At 36.7% G+C, this 25,463-nt stretch overlaps 1 protein-coding gene across 1 annotated transcript; it reads right to left on the bottom strand.

Moving 5' to 3' along the window:
• Positions 1-2,406: 2,406 nt before the first annotated feature.
• On the bottom strand, positions 2,407-3,009 carry LOC107956332 (uncharacterized). Its single transcript, XM_016892033.1, has 3 exons — positions 2,995-3,009; positions 2,689-2,901; positions 2,407-2,613 (listed from the first exon to the last, which is right to left on the bottom strand). Exons 1-3 carry the CDS (start codon positions 3,007-3,009, stop codon positions 2,407-2,409), a joined length of 435 nt encoding a protein of 144 aa, XP_016747522.1.
• Positions 3,010-25,463: the final 22,454 nt, after the last annotated feature.

Here is a 25,463-nt window from a genome sequence, read left to right as displayed (position 1 = left end):
GTCCAATGTCTATTACAATTGAATTAAATCTAGTCCTAATAAGTGCCACAATGCCCCTTATTGTTTCTAAAGAAGAATCCTTAAGCTACTACCGAGCCTTAATCTTGGACTGGCCATGCGCTCGCTTTTCAACTCCTCAAGCCAAAAAAGTCTCTACACAAAGGTTTAAGGGTGTAAGCTTAAAAAGCTTAATGAATGATCATAAAAACAATAAGTAAATAGCACCCAATTCATGCATAAATCTAGGCAATTTAAGCATTAAAATTTCAGTCACAATATCACATATTATAATCATAATGCCATATGATATTCCATGAATAAAATTCCAATTTAATATGGCATATGAAATCATAATTTAACATAGAAACATACACTTATATTGGCATAATACATTCATGGAAATATTTAAACGTGTGGTCATACATTGGAAAACCAGATCTTCAAACTCCTACATATCAGAAACAGTCTCGGATTGAGCGGGCTAAAGCCACACGCTCCCTTATATCTCCTTATAGTCCCATTAAATGGAGACACAAGCTCACAAATAGTGCATATAATGGTGAGTACTTACAAATCCTATGGCATGCCAACTAAAGCCTATGGCATGCCAACTATATCCAATGGATCCACCATGCAATGTTTCCAATTTAATCATACATACAAGGCATAAAATCTGATGTTTAAGCACCTAATTTGAGATGTAAAAATGCCATGAAAAGCATGTAGCTTAACAACTTCAACATCAATATAATTAAGCACAAAAAATGTCTTTGTCCATGAATCTTAAACGAATCATAACACCAATATCAAGTGCTAAAAATTTCAATAACTCATGCTCCAATTAACAATCCACTCAATCCAAATTAATCATGCCAAAAGCTCCAAATTAATCATGCCAAAAGCTTAACATACAATTTTCCAAAAGCCAATTGCAATAATGCTATTGTAAAATAAAATTAATTTTTACAAATCCAACCAAATAAGATGCGATTAAGTCATTAAAACACTATTTAAAACTTCAATTTAACAAATAACCAGGTAAATTTACCAATAGCCTTTAAAATCACTCACCTCCACACTTTGTTTTGCAAACAAAAGTGTGTTCAAGTAGGTAAGTTTGAGCATCAAATCTGGTTAGCATCATCCTCATCTCAGTATGAAGCTTTAACAAAGAAAAAATATGCATTACAAACTAACATTAACATTAAGAAAGTCAAAATTTCATAAACTATATGGATCTAAATTGTTTCTCTAATCTACCTTACTAAAATTACACAATTAAGCCGAAATATAAAATTCATCAACTAAACAACCTTCACAACACCACAAACCACATCTAAACTTCATTCCTAGTCCATTAACATAGAACCTAAGTGTTAATTTCATCTATTAAATCGTTTTAAAATTTTCCAGAAAATCAACACATCTTCTTGATTAAAAATGAATTTATCAAAATTGATCAATGAAACAAGTTTGATCTCTTATTTTACAATTAAAAACCTCTTAATAAACATATTTTGAGCTTAGGCATCCATTAAAACTTGGATTCCAACTCAAAAATCATGGATTCACCATTGTTGAGTTCCATGCTTAAGAAAGAAGAAATCAAAACTTGAAAATCCATTTTAATCAATTTAAATAGAAAATAATGATTGAAAACAACTTTAAAATGAATTTAGAGTTGAGAATTGCCTTCAATTGATCTCAAATCACCTATTTAGAAGATTGAATCAAGATCCTTAAAGAAATTTTGGATGACTTTTACTCAACTTTGGAAAACTTTTATGGGGATTTTGGAGATAATTTTGAGAGAGTAAAAGTTTAGATTTATTCTCTGATATGTGGTCAATGAAAATAAGCAAAAAAAATAGAGAGAGAGAAAAAGCTCTTAATTTGGGTGAAAATGGTGTCCAAAGTGTTTTTAAAACTGAAAACCGCACCTCATTTTCAAAAATCGGGGAAATTGCCATCAAGCCACTCCCACATTTCCCTTATTTTACAAAATATTCATTTCCCTCCACAATTTTGAAAATAAGGATACTTTGCTATAAAACCACTCTTACATTTCCCTTGTTTTGCAAAATGGTCCTATTTAGTTAATATTTTAAATTCTCTCAATTAAACCCCCATTTTAATTTATTTTTCAATTCTAATTAGACCTAAAATATTTATTTTACCGAAAAAGTTATTTGAAACCATAAAATTAATTTTCCTAGAAGGTTTTTTATTTTTTGGAATATTATTTACCAATTCTTAAATGAAATTAAGCTAACTGAATTTTAAAAAAATCACTAATAAACTCGATTAACTCCTAATTTTCACTTGAAAACTGGTAAACTTACCCGAAACTACTAGACCTATTTTCAAGGCATTACAACTCTCCCCCTCTTAAAAGAAATTTCATCCTCAAAGTTTACCTATATCGAACAAACACATATACTGAGGCCTCATGATATCTTCTGACTCCCAAGTGGCTTCCTCAGTCTTATGGGTCTTGTTGCGTAGCACCTTGACCTTACGGTCTAAGATCGCAACCAGTTCCTTCTCATACAAAAGATCAGATCGAACTTCAATCTCTTCAACAGGAACAACATGAGAAGGATCTGTTCTATACTTTTAAAGCATGGAAACACATAAGACATTGTGAATGCGCTCAAGCTTAGGTGGCGACAGAAGATGGTAAGCAACCGGTCCAATCCGCTCAATCACATCGTAAGGCCCATTGAACCTCAGACTAAGCTTACCCTTCTGCTCGAAGCTTAAAACCTTCTTCCAAGGTGAGATCTTCAAAAACAACTTATCACCAACCTGATATTCGATATCTCGACGTCTCAAGTCAGCATAAGATTTTTTCTTATCTGAAGCTACCTTCAACCGCTCACAAATAAGTTTCGCCTTGTCCTTAATTCACGAACCAAATCTAGAACCAAATTCCTCTTGTCCTCCATATCAAATCAACATAGTGGAGTCCTACGCTTCCTACCATAAAAGTACCTCAAATGGAGCCATCTTAATACTCCTCTGGTAACTATTGTTGTACGCGAACTAAGCCAATGACAAATGTCGATCCCAATTGCCACCAAAATCAATAGCACAACTCTGAAGCATATCCTCGAGAATCTAAATCACCCTCTCAGATTGACATCTGACTATGGATGATACGTTGTACAGAATTGAAGCTTCAAACCCAAAGCCTCATTAACGTCTTCTAGGACCTCGACATAAACCGTGGATCTCTGTCTGATATGATAGAAACTAAAATTCTATGTAATCTGACAATCTCCTTGACATAAAGCTCAACTAACTGCTTAAAACTGTAAGTCATACGGAAAGGCAAGAAATGCATACACTTCGTAAATCGATCCACTATGACCCAAACTAAGTCCTTCCAAGATGGAGTTAACGGTAAACCTAAAACAAAATCCATCATGATCTGCTCCCATTTCCACTCTGGATTCTTGATCGGCTGAAGCAACCTAGACAAATGTTGATGCTTAGCTTTAATCCTCTGCCAAGCTAAACATCTACAAACAAAATCAGCTACGTCCTTCAACCCAGGCCACTAATACAAAACCCGAAGATCCTAAAACATCTTGTTCCTACCAGGATACATAGCATATAAACTACTATGAGCCTCGATAAGGATCATATGTCTTAAATCCTCATCCATGGAACACACATCCGACCTTTGGAACAAAGGAAACCTTCAGCTTTAAGACCAAAATATCCAAGAACACCCAACTCAACTTGATAGATACGACGTGCCAAAATCTCGTCGAATGACTGTCTCTCTTGAGTTTGCTGTGCAAGGGTTGTCTTCACCTAAAGCTCAGCCAACAAACCACCATCCTCAAAAACTGACAACTTTGTGAACATCACCTTCAAGTCAACTAAATACTTCCTACTCAAGGCATTAGCAACAACATTCCACTTTCCCCGATGATATTCAATCACACAATCGTAGTCCTTCAGCAGCTCAATCCAACGCCTCTATCTCAAGTTCAGCTCCTTCTAGTTAAGGGGATATTTAAGAATCTTTTGATTGGTATAAGTCACACACCTCTCACCATAAAGGTAACGACACCAAATCTTGAGTGCAAAGACTGCAGTTGTCAATTCCAGATCATGGGTCGGATAGTTACACCCATACGGCCTCAACTACCTCAACGCATAAGCAACTATCTTTCTCTCCTGCACCAACACACAACCCAATCCCGTGTAGGAAGCATCACTAAAAACAACATACTCCTTACCAAACTCTGTCTGGGTCAATACATGTGCTTCGTTCAAAACTTGTAACACCCCAAACCCAGCCCAGACGTTATGGTCGAATCTAGCGAGTCACATTGAAGTGTTTTAGCAAAAACCTTGTTTTCATTGGAAAAACTTCCTTCAAACGAAAAACCTTAATTACTTTGTAAAATCTCTTTTCAGTTGCGGAAACTTTATTTAGAACATAGGATTTTATGAAAACTCTTCATTTAAAAATTGAGTTGCGGAAACATAATATTTAAAAATAGTTATGGTTTAGGAAACCACGTTCTACTTCTAATAAATATAAAACATAAAAAAATGATAATTATCCCAATTTGAAATATTAGCCAGAGGAAAGACCTTGTTACAACCCAAATCAAATAGAAATAATTTAAAGTCAATATATTAAAAATTACATAAAGACTAAGTCTAAACTTTTTATGCTAGTTGGCCACCTCCGAGTCCTTCCATCCGTCGAACCTCCTACTGAAGATCACCTAAAAAGTTAAGAAGGAGGGGGGAGAGTTTCGAAAACTCAGTGTGTACAACCCTCAATGAGTATAAAGCAATCGTTAGTCATTTTGGGCCAGAGCCCAATTCAATAACGGTGGTCTCTGGGCCTTAGCCCAAATTAGCCTCGGTTGGGCGAAAGCCCACATCGTAATAATATCACAACAATATCATACATGAAATGCAATGCAGTGCAATCCCATCCCGATAATCCATCCACTACACATCAGCTCCGTCCCCCGACACATTATGTGGGGATATAAATATCGACCCACCCAACCGATACACATCCATGGTAGCCCGGTTGCGGAACTACCTTTATTTACACATTGGGCTTAAAAGCTATCAGTAGATCCACAATTGCCAAGCAACCATGCGATCCTCATATACTTCCTCTGTTCCATAATACCCAACCTATATGCAACCTAAGCAGAATATCATATGTATGCAGCAGATATGCATGTCACATCCATAAAACTTACATTTAACACCTAGGGCTATTTCGATCATTTTTGCCCTTAAGGGCATTTCAATAATTTTTAATTTTATTACGATTTTCACTTACCTTGGCCCGTTAAAAACTCTCGTGAGCTAAGATGAATGAATACTATGCACCAGGTAAGATTCCAGAGAAGAGGAGGTGAGTCATTAAGACTGCTTAAGTGCCAAACTCTCCCCAGATCCAATCCTAGACATGTGTATACTCGTTGCCACACCTTAACCCTATGACTTGTCCACGGTCACAATATATTAATTAAGTTTTATGTAGTCATCATATACTAGGCCCAAAACACCTTACAAAGCCCAGTCAAGTTCACATACTTGTATATGGCCCACTAGGCCCAATCACATTTATATGGCCTATTAGGCCCAAATCACGTTTATATGGCCCATCAAGCCCAATTCACATTTATAGTCATACTCACATACGATTTTTCATCACATAGCATCAATTATCAATTTTTGCCTATTATGGGCCTAACAGCCCATCAGGCCCATTAACCTACTCTGGCCCGGTTGGCCAATTCACAGCCCAAGCCCATGGAATCGCTCATGGGACCTCAAATAACCTATCAGTTTCCATCTCACGAGTGTTCGCGCACTTGCAAGACTATCATAGTCAAACTTTTGGCTTTTTGACATTTTGGCTTTTCTGCATTTCGGCTTTTGCCGATCTACTTGTGTGTGCAGTGTGTGAACACACCTTTGGCTTTATATCAAATTATCATAGGGTAGAAGTACACACTTTATCACCTACAGTACTAAGTGTTCATAATCGCCCGAACCTATATTCAACGTTATATTCCATTAGTCACATTCCATTAATTCAAAATAAATTCACTACTTACCGAAGAACCACCTACACTTACCTTGACTAGATTGATCGACTGCGATCTACCTATGTAACTCGAAATCTGACGTAGTCCCCCTTCCACATCCAGGCAGAAAGTCCCTAACGGCTGACACCTTACGTCGCTTAAACTTGGGTGCCTCTATCCCAACCTCTCTGCTAGAACCCCCTTTTTTCCATCAGCGATCACACTTTTGAATGAGAAGGAAAAAGAGAAATAAATGGAGAAACCGTAGGTTAACGAAAGTTTTTGAAAGAATAAAGAAGAATCGGCTTTTAAGAGTGTAGAAATGAAAGAACTTTGAAATATTTAACAAAAGCCGAAGAAGATCTAATTCACTTACAGATTGCGAGATTGCTTGCCAACAAGAAATCAAACCCCCAAAGTGTATGAATCAGCTTTTAAATGAAAAAAAAAAATAGTCGGCTAAGTTGAAGAGGGAAGATATTGATTCGATTAAAATAAGGAGGAAAAGATCAAGAATTTGGCTTAAAGAAAAGAGGAGATGATATGCAAATGAAGCACATAAAAACAACAAATGCCCTTACTCGCTTGTACGACACACATATTTATACTAAAAAATAAATAAATAAATAAATAATACACCTACACTCCTCAATCGACTTAAACTCATCAAGATAATTTCCCTTCAAATTCTCCAATTTTATCACCATCATATCACCCTTAATCATCATCTTAATCCCCTTGATTTTAACCAAAAATTCCAATTTGAATTGCATTCAAATTGCTTCCACCGTACATCACTTTAGTAGCAAAATTAAATTCTCCCTTTTGTGCGCACCTCCACTCGAACTACAAACCTCAAGGTTACTCTACCTCCCCACACGCTGCTTGCCACTGCATCGCATCCTTTCTTACGCAACCATTCGGTCACAATTAATTATAAGGCTTATATGCCTAAGCCCCAGTTTCTTGAAGAATAAAAATTTAAATTTCGCCAACTCTGAGATTCGAACCTGCTGCCTCTCATAACCATAGCATGCTTCACGCCACTGCACCGCAAGCGCTCTTGTGCAATATTCCATCCCTAACTATTTTTAAGGCCTATAATCCCGTAACCTGGTTATACTAAAAATATTTGCTACTATTCAAATCCGAACCCCTAATCTCTTGGCTGCGCTATTCGCCCCTTGCCACCAAGCCACAAGCTCTTTTATGTCATTTCTCCTCCCCAATTAATTATAAACTCTTTCTTCCGACCTCCAAGTTGTCTAAAAATAAGACCCACAACTTTTGCTCATGCTATCGACTTGAACCCAGCACCTCCCCTTACTCCTAACACCATCATGCCACTGGACTAAGTGCATCCTTGTGTTGAATTCCCACCTAACATATTTATAAAGCCTAAACGCTAGCTTCCCTACTAATCTTATGCGCAATAAAATTCTTTTTTCCAAGGCCAAGACTTGAACCCTAGACCTCCTGCTTACTACCCACACCTTTTGCCACTAGGCCACAAGTTTCCTTGTGTCAAATTTTAGCAGGCCTTATTAATAAGGCTTTCACCTAATGCTCAGGGTTCTTTAGAAAAAAATGTAAAATTTTGCTAAAGCCCTGGATCGAACCCAGGACTTTTTCCATGCTACCAACCCTTCCTAAATAATTTAACAATTAAACTAAACACATAATTATAAAATATTTAAACACCTTTCTTTTACTCAAGTGGCCTTCTAACCGATCCCAAACTCAAGGCCCATTACTTCTAGGCCCAAAATCAGGGTGTTACAATTCACCCTTCCTAAAAAAAATTCGTTCCCGAAATTTCTAAATAACAGAGTAGTCGTGTATCAACTATCCCATTACGCTACCACTGCGCACTCTGATCCTATTAATTTTAATACATATTCAAAACATCCTCCTATCGCAAACATTCTCAACATACACAAAATAAGTATCAAATTCAGATTCAAATGTTTTAATACAATCTGATATCTAAGGAAATCCTACTGAATATAAACAATCAATATCTTAAAACATATTGCAGTATATCAGTTCAACATAATTCATAGTAAGAGAATTTACTTGGCTCGACGTCGAAGACCCGGTGTGCCACACAATAGAATATTTCAAAAAAATTTTAACAACTCAAAAACCAAGCCCGTTTCACAGCTTGAGTTTTAAAACTGAGCTCTGATACCATTAAATGTAACACCCCAAACCCGGCCCAGATGTTATGGCCGAATCTGGCTCATCACATTAAAGTGTTTTAACGAAAACCTTGTTTTCATTGGAAACACTTCCTTAAAACGAAAAGCCTTAATTACTTTGTAAAATCTCTTTTCAGTTGCGGAAGCTTTAATTAGAACATATGATTTTATGAAAACTCGTCATTTAAAAATTGAGTTGCAGAGACGTAGTATTTAAAAACAGTTATGGTTTAGGAAACCACATTCTACTTCTAATAAATATAAAGCATAAAATAAATGATAATAATCCTAATTTGATATATTAGCCAGAGGAAAGACCTTGTTACAACCCAAATCAAATAGAAATAATTTACAGTCAATATATTAAAAATTACATAAAGACTAAGTCTAAACTTTTTATGCTAGTTGGTGACCGCCGAGTCCCTCCATCCGTCGAACCGCCTACTGAAGTTCACCTAAAAAGTTTGGAAGGAGGGGGGAGAGTTTTGAAAACTCAGTGTGTACAACCCTCAACGAGTATAAAGCAATCGTTAGTCATTTTGGGCCAGAGCCCAATTCAATAACGGTGGTCTCTGGGCCTTAGCCCAAATTAGCCTCGGTTGGGCCGAAGCCCACATCGCAATAATATCACAACAATATCATACATACAATGCAATGCATGCAATCCCATCCCAAAATCCATCCTCTGTCCCCTGACACATCATGTGGGGATATAAATATCGACCCACCCAACCGATACACACCAGCTCTGTCCCCTGACACATCATGTGGGGATATAAATATCGACCCACCCAACCGATACACATCCATGGTAGCTCGGTTACAGAACTACCTTCATTTACACATTGGGCTTAAAAGCCGTCAATGGATCCACGATTGCGAAGCAACCATGCGATCTTCATATACTTCCTCCGTTCCATAATACCCAACCCATATGCAACTTAAGCAGAATATCACATGTATACTGTAACGCCCCGTACCCGAGACTGTTTCCGGAGTCGGACACGAGGGGTTAACAGACTTTATTCATTTATTAGCACAGTCCATTTTAAAATTTCCAGACAAGCTGGCTAACTGCGTCACCATCACCTTAAAAATCATATCTCGAGTTCCAAAACTCGAAAACCAATACTGTAAATTTTTCCTGAAACTAGACTCATATGTCCATCTGCAAATATTTTTCTAGAATTTTTGGTCTATCCAATTAGTACAGTTTATTAGTTAAAGTCTCCCCTGTTTCAGGGTTCGACTACTCTGACCTTCATGCATTACGACTTAGATAACTCTCTGTACAGGGCTTCAATACTTATGCCGTTTGTTTCTAAAGAAACTAGACTCAAAAAGGAATCTATAAATATATGATATGACTTCTAATTATCTCTGGTTAATTTATAATGAATTTAAAAATTCAGAACAGGGAATCCAGAAACCGTTCTGGCCCTGTTTCCCAAAAACTTTAACATCCCATAAAATACTGTTCATATGGTCGTTTCGTTACTTTCCAATGAAAATAGATTCATCAAGGTTCGATTACATAATTTATTCACTATTTAATTCCATTCCTACTATTTTTAGTGATTTTTCACATCCACATCACTGCTGCTGTCAGCATCTAATTTTAAGGTAAACTATACCTATTTCATGATCTCCCATGGACCAACTAAAATTTTGTCATACATAGCACCAAAATGATCATGATTAACCATTCCAATGGCTAATCGTTACCAAACATTTCCATACCTCTCAATGAACAACATACAAAACGATTATAAGGCTATGCTCAAAGTGTATATAAGCCATTTTCACATGGCTATCCAAATTTATACAAAACCAAAGGGTACATGACCAACAACAAAAAGGGTAGTCCTATACATGCCATTTTCGGAGTTCAACTAAAAGAGTACCAAAAGGGCTTTGATAGTGTGGATGACTTCGACTTCGACACTCCCGAGTCCTGTAGCTGACGAACCAAAATCTATAAAACAGAGGATCAAAGAAAACGGAGTAAGCATTTAATGCTTAGTAAGTTTTGGATAATGAAATTAGTTACAACTGAAGTATAGCATTCATATAACTAAACGGATAATTTCATATACACATATTCTCAAAAATCAGTCCTACTTCACATTTCCAACCCTTATATTCATACATAAGGGATCGACTTAACCAAAGGCCGGAAGCTCATTAATCGATTGAGCGAATAATATTTAAACGAAATCACTACTCCAATGCATATACGAAACGTACCTCATCGTTGGGATTTTACGAGCGTATTAATTGAAATTATTACAGCAAGATCGCTCATTCCCAAACCAAGTACCTTCGGGGTTTAGCCGGATACAGCTAATCGCTTAAATGCCTTCGGGACTTAGCCCGGTTATAGTAACGCGCACAATTGCCTTCGGGACTTAGCCCGGTTATGGTAACTCACACAAATGCCTTCGGGACTTAGCCCGGACATAGTAACTCGCACAAATGCCTTCGGGACTTAGCCCGGTTATCATCCGAATATCCATGCACATATCGATGAATCATGCCACATCTATATTTCAATTTCATAACTAGAATTCAAACACAAGTCACTTATCAAGCATTATCATTTTCGGCTCAATAGCTACATACAAGAGCATGATTTTGATTTACTTAAAACATGATCTAATTGAATCATAATCTAAGCTCCATTACTCAAAGACTTACCTCGGATGTGGTCGAACAATTTCGGCGGCTATTCGATCACTTTTTCCTTTCCCTTATCCAACTGTGGTCCTCTAAGCTCTTGAGCTAATTCAAACAAATTTAACTTATTAAAGTCTCATTATGTTAGCTTATGGCCGAATATTACAAGGAGTTTGATAGGTCATATGGCCACCTTTAGCTCAAATACAAAATGGTCATACGCATTTTTAATCACATTGAGCAATTTAATACAATTAATCTAACATTTCTTCATGTGCACTTTTATGACCTAATATCAATTAACTAAGCACTTAACAAATTCTCCTTGAGCCGATTATCTAAGTCAAGATAAAGACATCAATATGCTTGCCCCTACCCGAATACATGCAACTCCAATCTATCTCATGTGGCCGAATATGCATGTCTATGTTGAGGCCAATATATACTTAATACTTCCTACAATTATGGTTACTTGTATTGACTACATACCATTTTGTTTCAAATTCAAAACTCGGCTAATACACATATATGCATTAGTAATCAAATACTAACATTTGCACTTCACCTTACTACCATTTCTCATCCAAATAACATGAGCAACAACCATTTTTCTCTTCTACTTCCTACCATGGCCGAATGCATCAAGACACCATACCATTTCAATTTTGGTCATGGTTTAAACAAAAAACTTAATGTCTAACTCAAAAAAAAAATGCTAAAAAGAAAATCCAATACTCATCAATCCACCATCACATGTATCATTACAAAGCTTCACATTTAGCATGCAAATGACATCAACACAAATCCACCTTAGCCGAAACTTAGCTCATCATCATCACATAGCAAAGATTTAAACCATGGGCTAGGTAGAACTCAAGCTAACAACTAAAAACATGCACGAATCTCATGGAACAACATCAAACATACCTCCTCCTAAACACCAACCAATCGAACATGAAGCAAGAAAACTCCTTTCTTCTTCCTTTGATTTTTCGGTCAAGAAGAACAAAGAAGATGAAGCCTTTTTTTTTTCTTTTTTTTTTCTTCTAGGTACGATACAATGGAGGAACAACCACACACATTTTTTTTTGTTTCTCCTCCTACTAACACTAATATTTTATTGCCCATGTTCTTTATTTTATTATTCCTAACATAAAGCATTAACCCAACATGTTCATGACATGTTTTTTAGCCATAAAATTTTGTCCACCCTCATGCTCATGGCCGACCACTACTAATTAGGGGGGAAATTGACATGCAAGTCTACCCTTTTGATTACATGCACTAATAGATCCTTATAGATTAACCTATCACATTTCAAAAGTGTCACACATAAGTCCTATTGACTAAATTCACATGCAATTTACTAAATCGAAGCTTAAAACTTTCACACATTCATATTCGCATATTTTAGACAATAAATATCATATTCAAATAATTTGGTGACTCGGTTTAGCGATCTCGAAACCGCTTTCCGAGTAGGGTCACTTTAGGGCTGTCACATATGCATTAGATATGCATGTCACATCCATAAAACTTACATTCAACACCTAGGGGTATTTCGGTCATTTTTTCCCTTAAAGGCATTTCGGTAAATTTTCCTTTTATTACGGTTTTCACTTACCTTGGCCCGTTAACAAATCCCGTGAGCTAAGATGAACGAATACAATGCACCAGGTAGGATTCCAGAGAAGAGGAGGTGAGTCATTAAGACCACTTAAGTGCCAAGCTCTCCCTAGATCCAATCCTAAACATGCATCTACCCGTTGCCACACCTTAACCCTATGACTTGTCCACGGCCGCAATATATTAATTAAGTTTTATGTAGTCATCATATACTAGGCCAAAAACCCCTTACAAAGCCTAGTCAAGTTCACATAACTATATATGGCCCACTAGGCCCAATCATATTTATATGGCCCGTTAGGCCCAAAAATGTTTATATGGCCCATCAAGCCCAATTCACATTTATAGTCATGCTCACATACGATTTTTCATCACATAGCATCAATTATCAATTTTTACCTATTATCGGCCCAACAGCCCATCAGGCACATTAAGCCTATTCTGGCCTGGTTGGCCAATTCACAGCCTGAGCCCATGGAATCGCTCATGAGGCCTCAGACAACCTATCAGTTTCCATCTCACGAGTGTTCGCGCACTCGCAAGACTATCATAGTCAAATTTTTGACTTTTTGGTATTTCAGCTTTTTGGTATTTCGGCTTTTACTGATCTACTTGTGTGTGCAGTGTGTGAACACACCTTCGGCTTTATATCAAGTTATCATAGTGTAGAAGTACACACCTTATCACCTGCAGTACAAAGTATTCATAATCGCCTAAACCTATATTCAACGTTATATTCCATTAATCACATTCCATTAATTCAAAATAAATCCACTACTTACCGAAGAACCACCTATACTTGCCTTGACTAGATTGATCGACTGCGATCTACCTATGTAACTCGAAATCTGACGTAGTCCCCCTTCCACATCCAAGCAGAAAGTCCCTAACGGCTGACACCTTACGCTTAAACTTGGGTGCCTCTATCCCAACCTCTCTGCTAGAACCCCCTTTTTTCCATCAGCGATCACACTTTTGAATGAGAAGGAAAAAGAGAAATAAATGGAGAAACCGTAGGTTAACTAAAGTTTTTGAAAGAATAAAGAAGAATCGGCTTTTAAGAGTGTAGAAACGAAAGAACTTTGAAATATTTAACAAAAGCCGAAGAAGATCTAATTCACTTACCGATTGCGAGATTGCTTGCCAACAAGAAATCAAACCCCCAAAGTGTATGAATCAGCTTTTAAATGAAAAAAAACAGTCGGCTAAGTTGAAGAGGGAAGAGATTGATTCGATTAAAATAGGGAGGAAAAGATCAAGAATTTGGCTTAAAGAAAACAGGAGATGATATGCGAATGAAGCACATAAAAACAACAAATGCCCTTACTCGCTTGTACGACACACATATTTATACTAAAAAATAAATAAATAAATAATACACCTACACTCCTCAATCGACTTAAACTCATCAAGATAATTTCCCTTCAAATTCTCCAATTTTATCACCATCATATCACCCTTAATCATCATCTTGATCCCCTTGATTTTAGCCAAAAATTCCAATTTCAATTGCATTCAAATTGCTTCCACCGTACATCATTTGAGTAGTAAAATTATATTCTCCCTTTTGTGTGCGCCTCCACTCAAACTCCAGACCTCAAGGTTACTTTACCTCCCCACACACTGCTAGCCACTGCACTGCATCCTTTCTTATACTACTATTCGGTCACAATTAATTATAAGGCTTATATGCCTAAGCCTCAGTTTTCTTAAAGAATAAAAATTTAAACTTCCTCAAGCCTGGGATTTGAACCTACTCCCTCTCATAACCATAGCATGCTTCACGCCACTGCACTACAAGAGCTATTGTACCATATTCCATCCCTAACTATTTTTAAGGCCTAGTAACCCAAAACCTAGTTATCCTAAAAATATTTGCTACCATTCAAATTAGAACCCCTAATCTCTTGGCTGTGCTATTCCTCCCTGGCCACCAAGCCACAAGCTCTTTTGTGTTGTTTCTCCTCCTCAATTAGTTATAAACTCTTTCTGCCGACCTCTATGTTGTCTAAAAAAAAGACCCACAACTTCTACTCATGCTGCGACTTGAACCCAACACCTCTCCTTACTCCTAACACCATCATGCCACTGGCCCAAGTGCATGCTTGTGTCGAATTCCCACCTAACATATTTATAAAGCCTAAATGCTAGCTTCCCTACTAATCTTATCACAATAAAAAAAATTTTGCCAAGGCCAGGACTTGAACCCTGGACCTCCTGCTTACTACCCATTCCTTTTGGCTCTAGGACACAAGCTTCCTTGTGTCAGATTTTACCAGGCCTTATGAATAAGCCTTCCACCTAATGCTCAGGGTTCTTTAGAAAAGAATTTAAAATTTTTCTAAAGCCCTGGATCGAACCCAGGACTTTTTCCATGCTACCAATGCTTCCTAAATAATTTAACAATTAAACTAAACACATAATTATAAAATATTTAAACACCTTTCTTTCATTCAAGCGGCCTTCTAACTGATCCCAAACTCAAGGCCCATTACTTCTAGGCCCAAAATCAGGGTGTTACAAAAATTGATTTAAACTTCTCAAAACTCTTCTGCCTCGCATCAGTCCACTAAAAAATAGTATTCTTCTGGACCAACTTCGTTAATGAAGCAGCAATACTAGAATATCCCTCAGCAAAACAGCGATAATAACTAGCTAAGCCTAAGAAACTCCTGACCTCAGACATAGTCCTCGATGGCTTCTAATCCAAGATCGCTTAAACCTTCTTCTAATAAACTTGAATACCCTCGGCTAAAACAACGTGACCAAGAAAAACCACCTCTCGAAGCCCGAACTTACACTTGCTCAACTTGGCAAACAGTTGTTTCTCCCTCAAAACTTGAAGAAACACTCTAAAATGCTCATCGTGCTCATCCTCCGATTGAGAATACACCAATATATCATCTATGAAAACCACAATGAACCAATCCAAATAGGAATGGAATACACAGTTCATCATGTCCATAAATGCGACAGGTGCATTCTTCAACCCGAATGGCATGACAAGAAACTCAAAATGCCCATAACGAGTCCTAAACATCGTCTTCATAACATCAGCATCCTTCACCTTCAACTAATAGTACCCAGATCTTAGATCAATCTTCGAGAGAATTGAAGCTCCTTGAAACAGGTCAAACAAATCATCAATCCTCAAAAGTCAGTACTTATTCTTGACGATCAAATTATTCAGTTGGAAATAATCAATGCATGGCCTTAAAGTCCCATCCTTCTTCTTTACAAATTGAATCGACACTCCCCACGGATATACACTGAGTCGAATGAAACCCCGGTCTAACGATTGTTGCAACTAACACTTTAACTCATTTAATTCCTTAGGGGCCATACGGTAAGACGCAACAGACACTGAAGCTGTACCAGGATAGAGTTCAATACCAAACTCAACTTCTCTATCCTACGGTAAATAAGAAAACTCCTCAAGAAAAAATCCTGAAAATCACAGATTACACGAATCTTATCCAACCTCAACTCCCTACTGTTAGCATGGGACATAGGCTAGAAAGCTTCACAACCTTTCCAAACCAAATTTTTAGCTCTAAGCATAAAAACCATATTGGAAAGCAACTCGGACCTCTCTCCAACAACAATAATCTCAAAGCCATCAGCACAACACAAAGTCAACAATTTGCTTCACAATCGACCTTCGCCCAATGCTCAGTCAACCAATCTACCTAATGATAGTATCAAACCTTTAGAATGGAAACTCTAAAATATCTACCAAAAAAACTTATCCCTGAACCATCAGAGGACAACGACGGTAAACCCGATCTACCAGTACACTATCACCTAATAGACTCTTAACTGTAACACCCAACCTAGATGTCTCTATAGAAATCCCTAACTCTCTAGCTACATCTCTCAGAATAAACGATCTCGTAGCACCGGAATCTACTAAATTTAGAAGAGGAAAAGACTGTAGTGTAAAAGTACTAGGGATAACATCTGTGGCCTCCCTAGTCTGAGGCTCCCTAACTGCATAAACTCTAGCTGGACCTCCATTTCCACCTTGAGAAGCTCCATGCTGACCAACTCCTCTACCACCATCACCTCTGCCATGACCGCTCTCTCGAGCCGGAGTAGGTGCAACAGCAACGAAAATTGTAGCAGCAGGTTGGTCTCTAACCACAATTACTATCCTAGGACAACCACTAACATGGTACTCCATCAATCCGCAAGCAAAACAGGCACTAGTCATCCTCTAACACTCTCTAGGATGTTGACCATTACAATGCTCATACAATGTCCACGTAGTATGTCCTTGATAGCCCGTACCAGTCTCAGATCTTGCGGCCTACCTAACCTGACCCATGCCTACAACACCTCATCATCCAGACCTTCCAAAATGACCTCTCTTGCCCTTTTGGCTAGATACAATAGCAAACTCAAATGACCACTTAGCAGTACCATCGGCAAAAACTTTGGTCTCCTCCTCTAAAGTCTCCTTTAAAGCACAGGCCTTCTCAACCAACTTGTCGAATACCTCAGCAGACTGTGCAACAAGATACAACTTAATATCCCAGTTCAGTTAAAACCTGAACCTCTTATAATGATTCGCCTCATGAGCCACCAACTCAGGTGCATACTAGCTCAAATGCACAAAATGAGCCTCGTACTCATCCACAGATAAAATACCCTAGACAAAATCCATGAACTTGCATCTCCTCGTCTCTAGATATTTCTCTCCCATGAACTTCCTCTGGAAAGACTCCAAGAAAAAGTTCCAATTCACTCTCTCCAGTGTTGTACGATGCTCAGCGATGAGCCTCATCAACAAGTAACGACATGGCACACCCAAGCTTATCCTCGTTAGAACAGCCTATCTGAGCAAGGTACAAGTAACTCTTTCTAACCAATATTCAGTACAAGTAGGGTCTCCACCATAACTCCTCAAAATTCCTTACCACCTAAAGTGAGCGCAAAGACTTTTCTAACTTGAGGAGTTGAGGAGCGAGCGCAAGGCCGATCCAAGATTAAGGCTCAATAGTAGCTTAAGGATTCTTCTTTAGAAATAACAGGGGGCATTTTGGCACTTATTGAGACTAGATTTAATTTAATTGTAATGGACGTTGGACATTTATTTGGACTTTTATTTTGGTGATGTTATAATTACTTTAATGCTTGACTTTTATGCTTAATTATTGTGTGTTTATGTTATGTTGATGAGAGTTCATATGGTGATTGAGAACATGATGCTTGAAGTATGTATTTTATACTAACATAGTTTAATTGTAGCTTGCCAATGAGTGGATTGCTTGTGTCTAAGGTATGTACCTTGTATGTTATAATCGATGGTTCTAAGTATGATTATAATTTAGTCCTAAAACTTGATTAGATTAATTGAAGCGTTTAATGATAGGGAAACTCGATAATATTTTAGAATTAGACTTGTGAGTGTTAAAATATGGTAGAAATATTCTCAGATAATATTTGGGTAATGTATTAAAAGTTTATAATATTTACGTTTTAGTTCCTATTAATAAAATAATAATTAGACTTAGTAAATGAACTCAATTGAAACTGAAACTTTTAACGATTGCAAAAATTGACTAAAAAAAGGTTGGTAATATTTTAGAACTAAAAACGAGACTCTTTAACTTTAGATGGTAAAATAACCAAAATACCCTTAGAGTTAAATAGTTAGAAATAGTTTTAACTGGGTTCACAAAATCACTTCCGCATTAAAATTAGATAGTTAATTAGTTACAATTGAGCTGTTATAAGGATTGAGTGTGTTTTGGGTGGTCTTGAGCTGAAGAGTCACTTCGATGGCTATTATGCCGCTTTAGATTCGGGTTAGTTTGTCTCGATCGGGTTTGGGTTGTCACAATTAGTGGTGTCAGACCCAGGTTTTATAAATTATTTTATTATGCAGGAATTTAGAACACAATGCCCTATAGGAAATTATACTTAGTTAAGCCTTGGATCGCTGCTACTACTTCTGGTACATCTTCTCTACTTTTTCTATAGTATTTGATTTACGTTATACCTCCAAGACATGAATGGGGTAGTTAAGAAGAGGAAGCACTGCCGTAGCCACGTGATAATGCTCATATGGCTCGAGTTGAGCACTTTATGTCTGAGATGATCGGGGCATTGCAGCGTATTGTTGGTTCCATTGCAGCGTATCAAAAATCCTTACCACCTTATTGTTGCACCGCAAACCCAACTGGGATGGGTCGACCCGAATCTGAAGCGACACCGTAGCCACCAAAGTGACTCTCTAACTCAAGACCACCCAAAACACACCCAAACCTTATAACACTTCAATTATAACTAATTAACTATCTAATTTTAGTGCGGAAGTAATTTTGTGAACCATTTTTAAACTATTTCTAATTATTTAACTTTAAGGGTATTTTGGTAATTTTACCATCTAAAATTAAACAGTCCCATTTTTAGTTCTAAATGATTACCAACCTTCTTTTAGTCAATTTATGAAAGCCCTAAAAGTTTCAATTTCAATCGAGTTCATTTACTAAGTCTTATTATTATTTTATTAATAGGAACTAAAATGTGAATTTTATAAACTTTTAAGACATTACCCAAAATATTATCTAAGAATATTTCTACCACATTTTAACACTCACAATTCTAATTTTAAAATATTATCAGGTTTCTCTATCGTTAAAGGCTTCAATTAATCTAATCAAGTTTTATACTTAGCTATAATTATACTTAGCAACCATCAATTACAACACACAAGGTACATACTTAGCAACAAGCATTCCACTCCTTGGAAAGTTACAATTAAACTATATTAGTGTAAAATACATGCTTCAAGAACTATGTTCTCAATCACCATATGAACTCTCATCAACATACCATAAACCACACAACAATTAAGCATAAAAATCAAGCATTAAAGTAATTATAACATCACCAAAATAAATGTCCAAATAAATGTCCAATGTCCATTACAATTGAATTAAATCTACTCCCAATAAGTGCAACAATGCCCCTTATTATTTCTAAAGAAGAATCCTTTAGCTACTATCGAGCCTTAATCTTGGATCGGTCTTGCGCTAACTGTAACAACCCATTTTTAGTGAAATCAAAACAGTGGTTTTGGCCCACAAATCTGAAGTAGAAATATTTATCTTATTATTATTTTAGTGTCTACAGCATGTTAATAGAGTCATATGAAAATTTTGTTAAGGAATTTTAACGTTTGCATGCTTAATTCGATAAAAAGGATTAAATTGCAAAAGGTACAAAATTAGAGTTCTATAAGTTAAAGGTACTAAATGGATATGAAATTAAATAGTTAAGGGATTTATGTGGGAATTGTACCATTGTTTTATTTAGTGGACAAAGATGGACATCATAAATGTAAAATTTTAAGTTAATGAATAAGGTTAATTTGGTAAATGAATAAAATAACATAAATTAAATTAAGGAAAGAGAAAGATATCATCTTTATTTTCTTTCTCCATTGCTGAAATTCACTAAGGAAGCCATTAATAAAGCTTCAAACATTCGGCCATCTCTTTTTGCTTGCATATGAGTACTTTTCGTCCCGTTTTTAATTATTTCTATGTTTATGGAATCGTTGTAGCTTAATCTAGCTAGCCTAGGGACTAATTTACAAAACTGTTAAAAGTCTAGGATTCTACCATTGATGAATGTGTATGTGTTTTGATGTTTGATGGTAGAAAATAAATGGTTGTTGTTAGATAAACAAGTTTTGTAAAGTGATTTTGGTTGAAAATGTTAAATAGGGATTAAATTGATACAATGCAAAAATTATGTGGTGAAATGTGTGAATTAATGAAATGTGTGGGCTGCTATAAGCTTGTATGAAATTTGGCTAGCATGGATGTGGATTAAATTGCATGAATTTTCATTTTTATGAGATGGGGAATAAATTGTAAAGAAGTTAAAATATTAGAGGTAAAAGTGTAAATCTACAAAGATATGTATTTGGGCTAAATTGAATAGAATGAATACTAAATGAATTGAATTTTATTATTTAGATCAAGTTAAGCCTTGTACGGATCTAGATTGAGGGAAAGATAAAGCATCGGACTAGTCGATCTTATTTTGTCATTTTGTGATTGAGGTAAATTCGTATGTTTAATAAGCATTAAATCTATAAGATTTGTACATTCTTGTCTAACCTTTTGATTGAATATGTGTTAGGCTTTTGGATTCAAATTAAGTTGCATGATGCTATGTTATTTACTTAAATTATGAACGAATGGTAAGATGTACTTTTTAGCCATATGAGATTACTAAGCTTAATAGCTTACTTTGTTTACTTTTCCGTGATTTATAGTGATTTCGAGGCTTGCTCAGATTGGAAGTTGTCGAAGATCTCATCACACTATCCAACCGTTGTTTTGGTACTTTTTAACTATGTGTATTTTGGTTATATGGCATGTATAGGTCTTTTGGCTAAGGTAGCCTTTATGTCTTGATGAATTTTGGCCATTTGAATTGGCTTGTAAGTAGTCATATATTTTGAAATGAAGATAAGTATATATGGTCTTGTGAAATGTGGTGTTTAGTTGCTATATGATTGCCTTTCTTGTGAGATTGTGTTTTTGGCCCAAATAGTGAAATTAAAAATGTATTAGCATGCTAGATATAAGGCAAAATAATGCATATATGAAAATGACCAATTAAGTGAGTACTTGAAGGCAATATGAGTATGTTTTGAAATGGAAAATTGTGATGTTAATGAGTATTATGGTTACTAGAATTGGTATAGCATGATTTGGACTTGGTTGAGATTGGTTTGAATGTCTATTAATGATATGGTCATATGCTATTTGGGTATGTGCAGGTTGGTGCCACTTTGGGTGAGAAATAAGGCTTGGAAAATGGACTATTTTTCTCCACACTGGCAGAGACACGGGTGTTTATCTCAGCCGTGTATGACACACAGCCAAGTGACACAGCCATGTGTCCTCTGGTACATTTTAGAAATCAAGTTAGTAGCTTCACATGGCCTAGCCCACGGGTGTGTGGCATAAGTCAGTATACCCTCCAATTTTCACATGGCCTAGCACATGGCCTGGCACAAGGGCGTGTGAGGTCATTTCGAAGCGTACACGGGCTAGTCACATGAGCGTGTGGTTGGCCGTGTGACCCAAGTCAGAGTGTTACACGGGGTCAGACACAGGTTGGGACACAGTCATATGATCCCATATCGAATGTCCGCACGACCGGTGTCACAGGCGTGTCTTTTGGCCTATGAGACACATGGCCTATCCACACGAGCGTGTGTCCCCTACACTTTGAAAATTTTCTATGCTTTTCTAAAAATTTATTAGGTATTCCAGTTAGTCCTGAACCACTTCTAATGCTTGTTTTGGGCCTCGATGGCTCATGTTAGGGACTATATGATTGTATTTGAATGACATTTGTTTAGATTTGAGAAACGAATATGAAATGTATGATTATTTAAGAAATAAGTTCAGTAATGCTCCGTAACCCTATTCTGGTAACGGATACGAGTCAGAGGTGTTATATTTATTGGTATCAGAGCTACAGTTTAGTCAATTCTCGGACTAACATAGCGTGTGTGAGTCTAGCTATACATGCCATATTTAACCTATGATAGTGTGATATCTCCAAACATTTCTAAATTATGTTTTCATATAGTAATGGATCTTAATCTAGCAGTTTTTGATGATGTAGAAAGTAATGCGCCAGTCTCTATTCATGGAGTACCATCGTCTAAATCGAGACCTGTATTTGAGGGTCGAGGAGGAAAGGCCATGGAAGCCTTCTTCTAAATGATGAATGAGTGGTTTTCCGAGTTTGTCTGAACGAATCTGGCTGCTCAGCAACCTCCACCCCCACCTATTCCCCAACCGGTTCCCGTAGCTCCTCAAGGTTTGGAACCTTTGCGTATGAGTAAACCACTTGTTGATAAAATTTGAAAGTACGGTGCTGAAGAGTTTAGAGCTACAGTTGATGATTATCCTGAGAGAGCAGCGTTTTGGCTTGAGAATACAATTTGAGTTTTTGATAAACTGCCTTTTATGCTAGCAGAATGTGTTAAATATGTTGTATCACTTCTTAGATATACTACATACCAGTGGTGGAGCACTTTAATATATGTGCTTCCGAGAGAACGGTCACGTGGGAATTCTTTCAGACTGAATTCAGAAAGAAATGTATAAGTCCACGTTTCTTAATCAAAAGCACAAAGATTTTCTAGAATTGAAACAGGGTCGTATAACCGTAACCGAGTATGAAAGAGAATTCGTGAGATTGAGTAAGTATGCTTGAGAATGTGTTTCCACTTAAGAAATCATGTTTAAACAGTTCGAAGATGGGTTGAACGAAGACATTAAGCTTCTAGTCGAGATTCTTGAACTGAAAGAATTTGTTGTGTTAGTCGACAGGGCTTGCAAAGTCGAGGAGCTTAGCAAAGAAAAAAGAAGAGTCGATTTTGAGGCTCGATATTTGAGAAAGAGGTCAATGAGTAAACCCTGTAATTCTTCTTCAAAGAAATCAATGGATTCTTATAATCATTCAAATTCTTCAGTGGGTTATTCCAATAGAGATCGTGGAAAGCAACACATGAGTCCGAAAGCTTAAGCCAATTCAGTATCGAGTGTTGGCAGTGTCAAAACCAACAAACCTGAGTGTCACAGTGTAGAAGACATCATTTTAGAGATTGTTGGATGAATAATAAAGCCTGTTTCAGATGTGGCTCACATCATTTTATTCGTGATTGCCCTGAGTTACTAGAGAAAGACAAATTTTTGAATGCAAGGTTGAGTAATACAACTGCCAGAGGGAGACCACCTCAAAATACTGTAAATGTGACTAGTAGCAAAGGTATTAGCATGCTAGATATAAGGAAAAATAATGCATATATGAAAATGACCAATTAGGTGAGTACTTGAAGGTGATATGGGTATGTTTTGAAATGGAAAATTGTAATGTTAATGAGTATTATGGTTATTAGAATTGGTATAACATGATTTGGACTTGGTTGAGATTGGTTTGAATGTCTATTGATGATATGATCATATGCTATTTGAGTATGTGTCTGTTGGTGCCACTTTAGGTAAGAAATAAGGCTTGGAATATGGCCTATTTTTGTCCACACTGGCAGAGACACGGGCATGTGTCTCAACCGTGTGTGACACACGGCCAGGTGAAATGGCCGTGTGTACCCTGGTACTTATTTAGAAATCAAGTCAGTAGCTTCACATGGTCTAGCCCACGGGCATTTGGCTTGGCCGTGTGGCATAAGTCAGTATACCCTCCAGTTTTCACATGGCCTAGCTCACAGCCTGGCACACGGGTGTGTGAGGCCATTTCGAAGGGTACATGGGCTAGTCACACGGGCATGTGGTTGGTCGTGTAACCCAAGTTAAAGAGTTACACGGGGTCACACACAGGCTGGGACACAGCCATGCGATCCCATTTTGAATGTCCACACGGTCAGTGACACAGGCGTGTCTCTTGGCTGTGTGAAAGTCACGGCCTATCCACAAGAGCGTGTGTCCCCTGTACTTTGAAAATTTTCTATATTTTTCTATAAATTTATTAAGTATTCCAATTAGTCTCGAACCACTTCTAATGCTTATTTTGGGCTTCAAGGGCTCGTGTTAGGGACTATATGATTGTATTTGAATGACATTTGTTTGGACTTGAGAAATGAATGTGAAATGTATGACTATTTAAGAAATAAGCCTGGTAATGCTCCGTAACCCTATTCTGGTGACGGATATGGGTTAGGGTGTTACACTCACTTCTCAACTTCTCAAGTCAGAAAATTAGTTGCATAAAGGTGTGAGTGTGTAAACTTAAAAAGATTAGTGAATGATTGTAAAAATAATAAGTAAATCACATCAAATTCATACATTAATCCATGCAATTTAAGCATTAAAATTCCTATCACAATATCACATATTATAATCATAATAACATATGTTATTCCATGAATAAAATTCTAATTTAATATGGCATATGAAATCATAATTTAACTTATAAACATACATTTATATTGGTATAATACATCGATGGTAATATTTAAACGTGTGATCATACACTGGATAAACGGATCTCCAAACTCTTACATATTAGAAACAGTCTCGGGTTGAGTGGGCTGAAGCGACACGCTCACTTATACTGCCTCACAGTCTCGCTGAGTGGAGACACAAGCTCAACACTCCCTTATTTACTCCAAAAATCATAACTTCTTAAGCCATATGCTCACAAATAACACATATAATGGTGAATACTCACAAATCCTATAACATGCTAACTATATCCAATGGATCCACCATGCAATGTTGCCAATATAATCATACATACAAGGAATAAAATCTAATGTTTAAGCACTTAGTTTAAAATGTAAAAATGCCATGAAAAGCATGTAGCTTAATAATTCCAACATCAATAAAATTAAGCACAAAAATTGTCTTTATCCATGAGTCTTAAACCAATCATAATACCAACATCAAGTGCTCAAAAATTCAGTAACTCAGGCTCCAATTAACAATCCATTCAATCCAAATTAATCATGCCAAAAGCTTCACAAACAATTTTCCAAAAGCTAATTGCAATAATGGTCTTGTAAAACAAAATTAATTTTTGCAAATCCAACCAAGTAAGATGTGATTAAGTCATTAAAAACACTATCTAAAACTTCAATTTAACACATAACCAGGAAAATTTACCAATAGCCTTTAAAATCACTCACCTCCACACTTTATTTTTCAAACAAAAATGTATCCAAGTAGATAAGTTTGAGCCTCAAATCCGGTTAGCATCATCCTCATCTCGGTGTGAAGCTTTAACAGAGAGAAAATATGCATTGCAAACTAACATTAACATGAAGAAAGTCAAAATTTCATAAACTATATAGATCTAAATTGTTTCACTAATCTAC

This window comes from Gossypium hirsutum, chromosome A11 (genome assembly GCF_007990345.1).
Source record: "Gossypium hirsutum isolate 1008001.06 chromosome A11, Gossypium_hirsutum_v2.1, whole genome shotgun sequence".
Classification (NCBI taxonomy): Eukaryota; Viridiplantae; Streptophyta; class Magnoliopsida; order Malvales; family Malvaceae; genus Gossypium; species Gossypium hirsutum.
This window is presented reverse-complemented; position numbering and strand designations above follow the sequence as displayed.

Excerpts from the sequence above, each read along its gene's own strand:
- LOC107956332 (XM_016892033.1), bottom strand. Across the intron at positions 2,614-2,688 it reads TGATTGAGCGGATTGGACCG|TATAGAACAGATCCTTCTCA; the intron begins GTTGCTTACCAT and ends ATGCTTTAAAAG.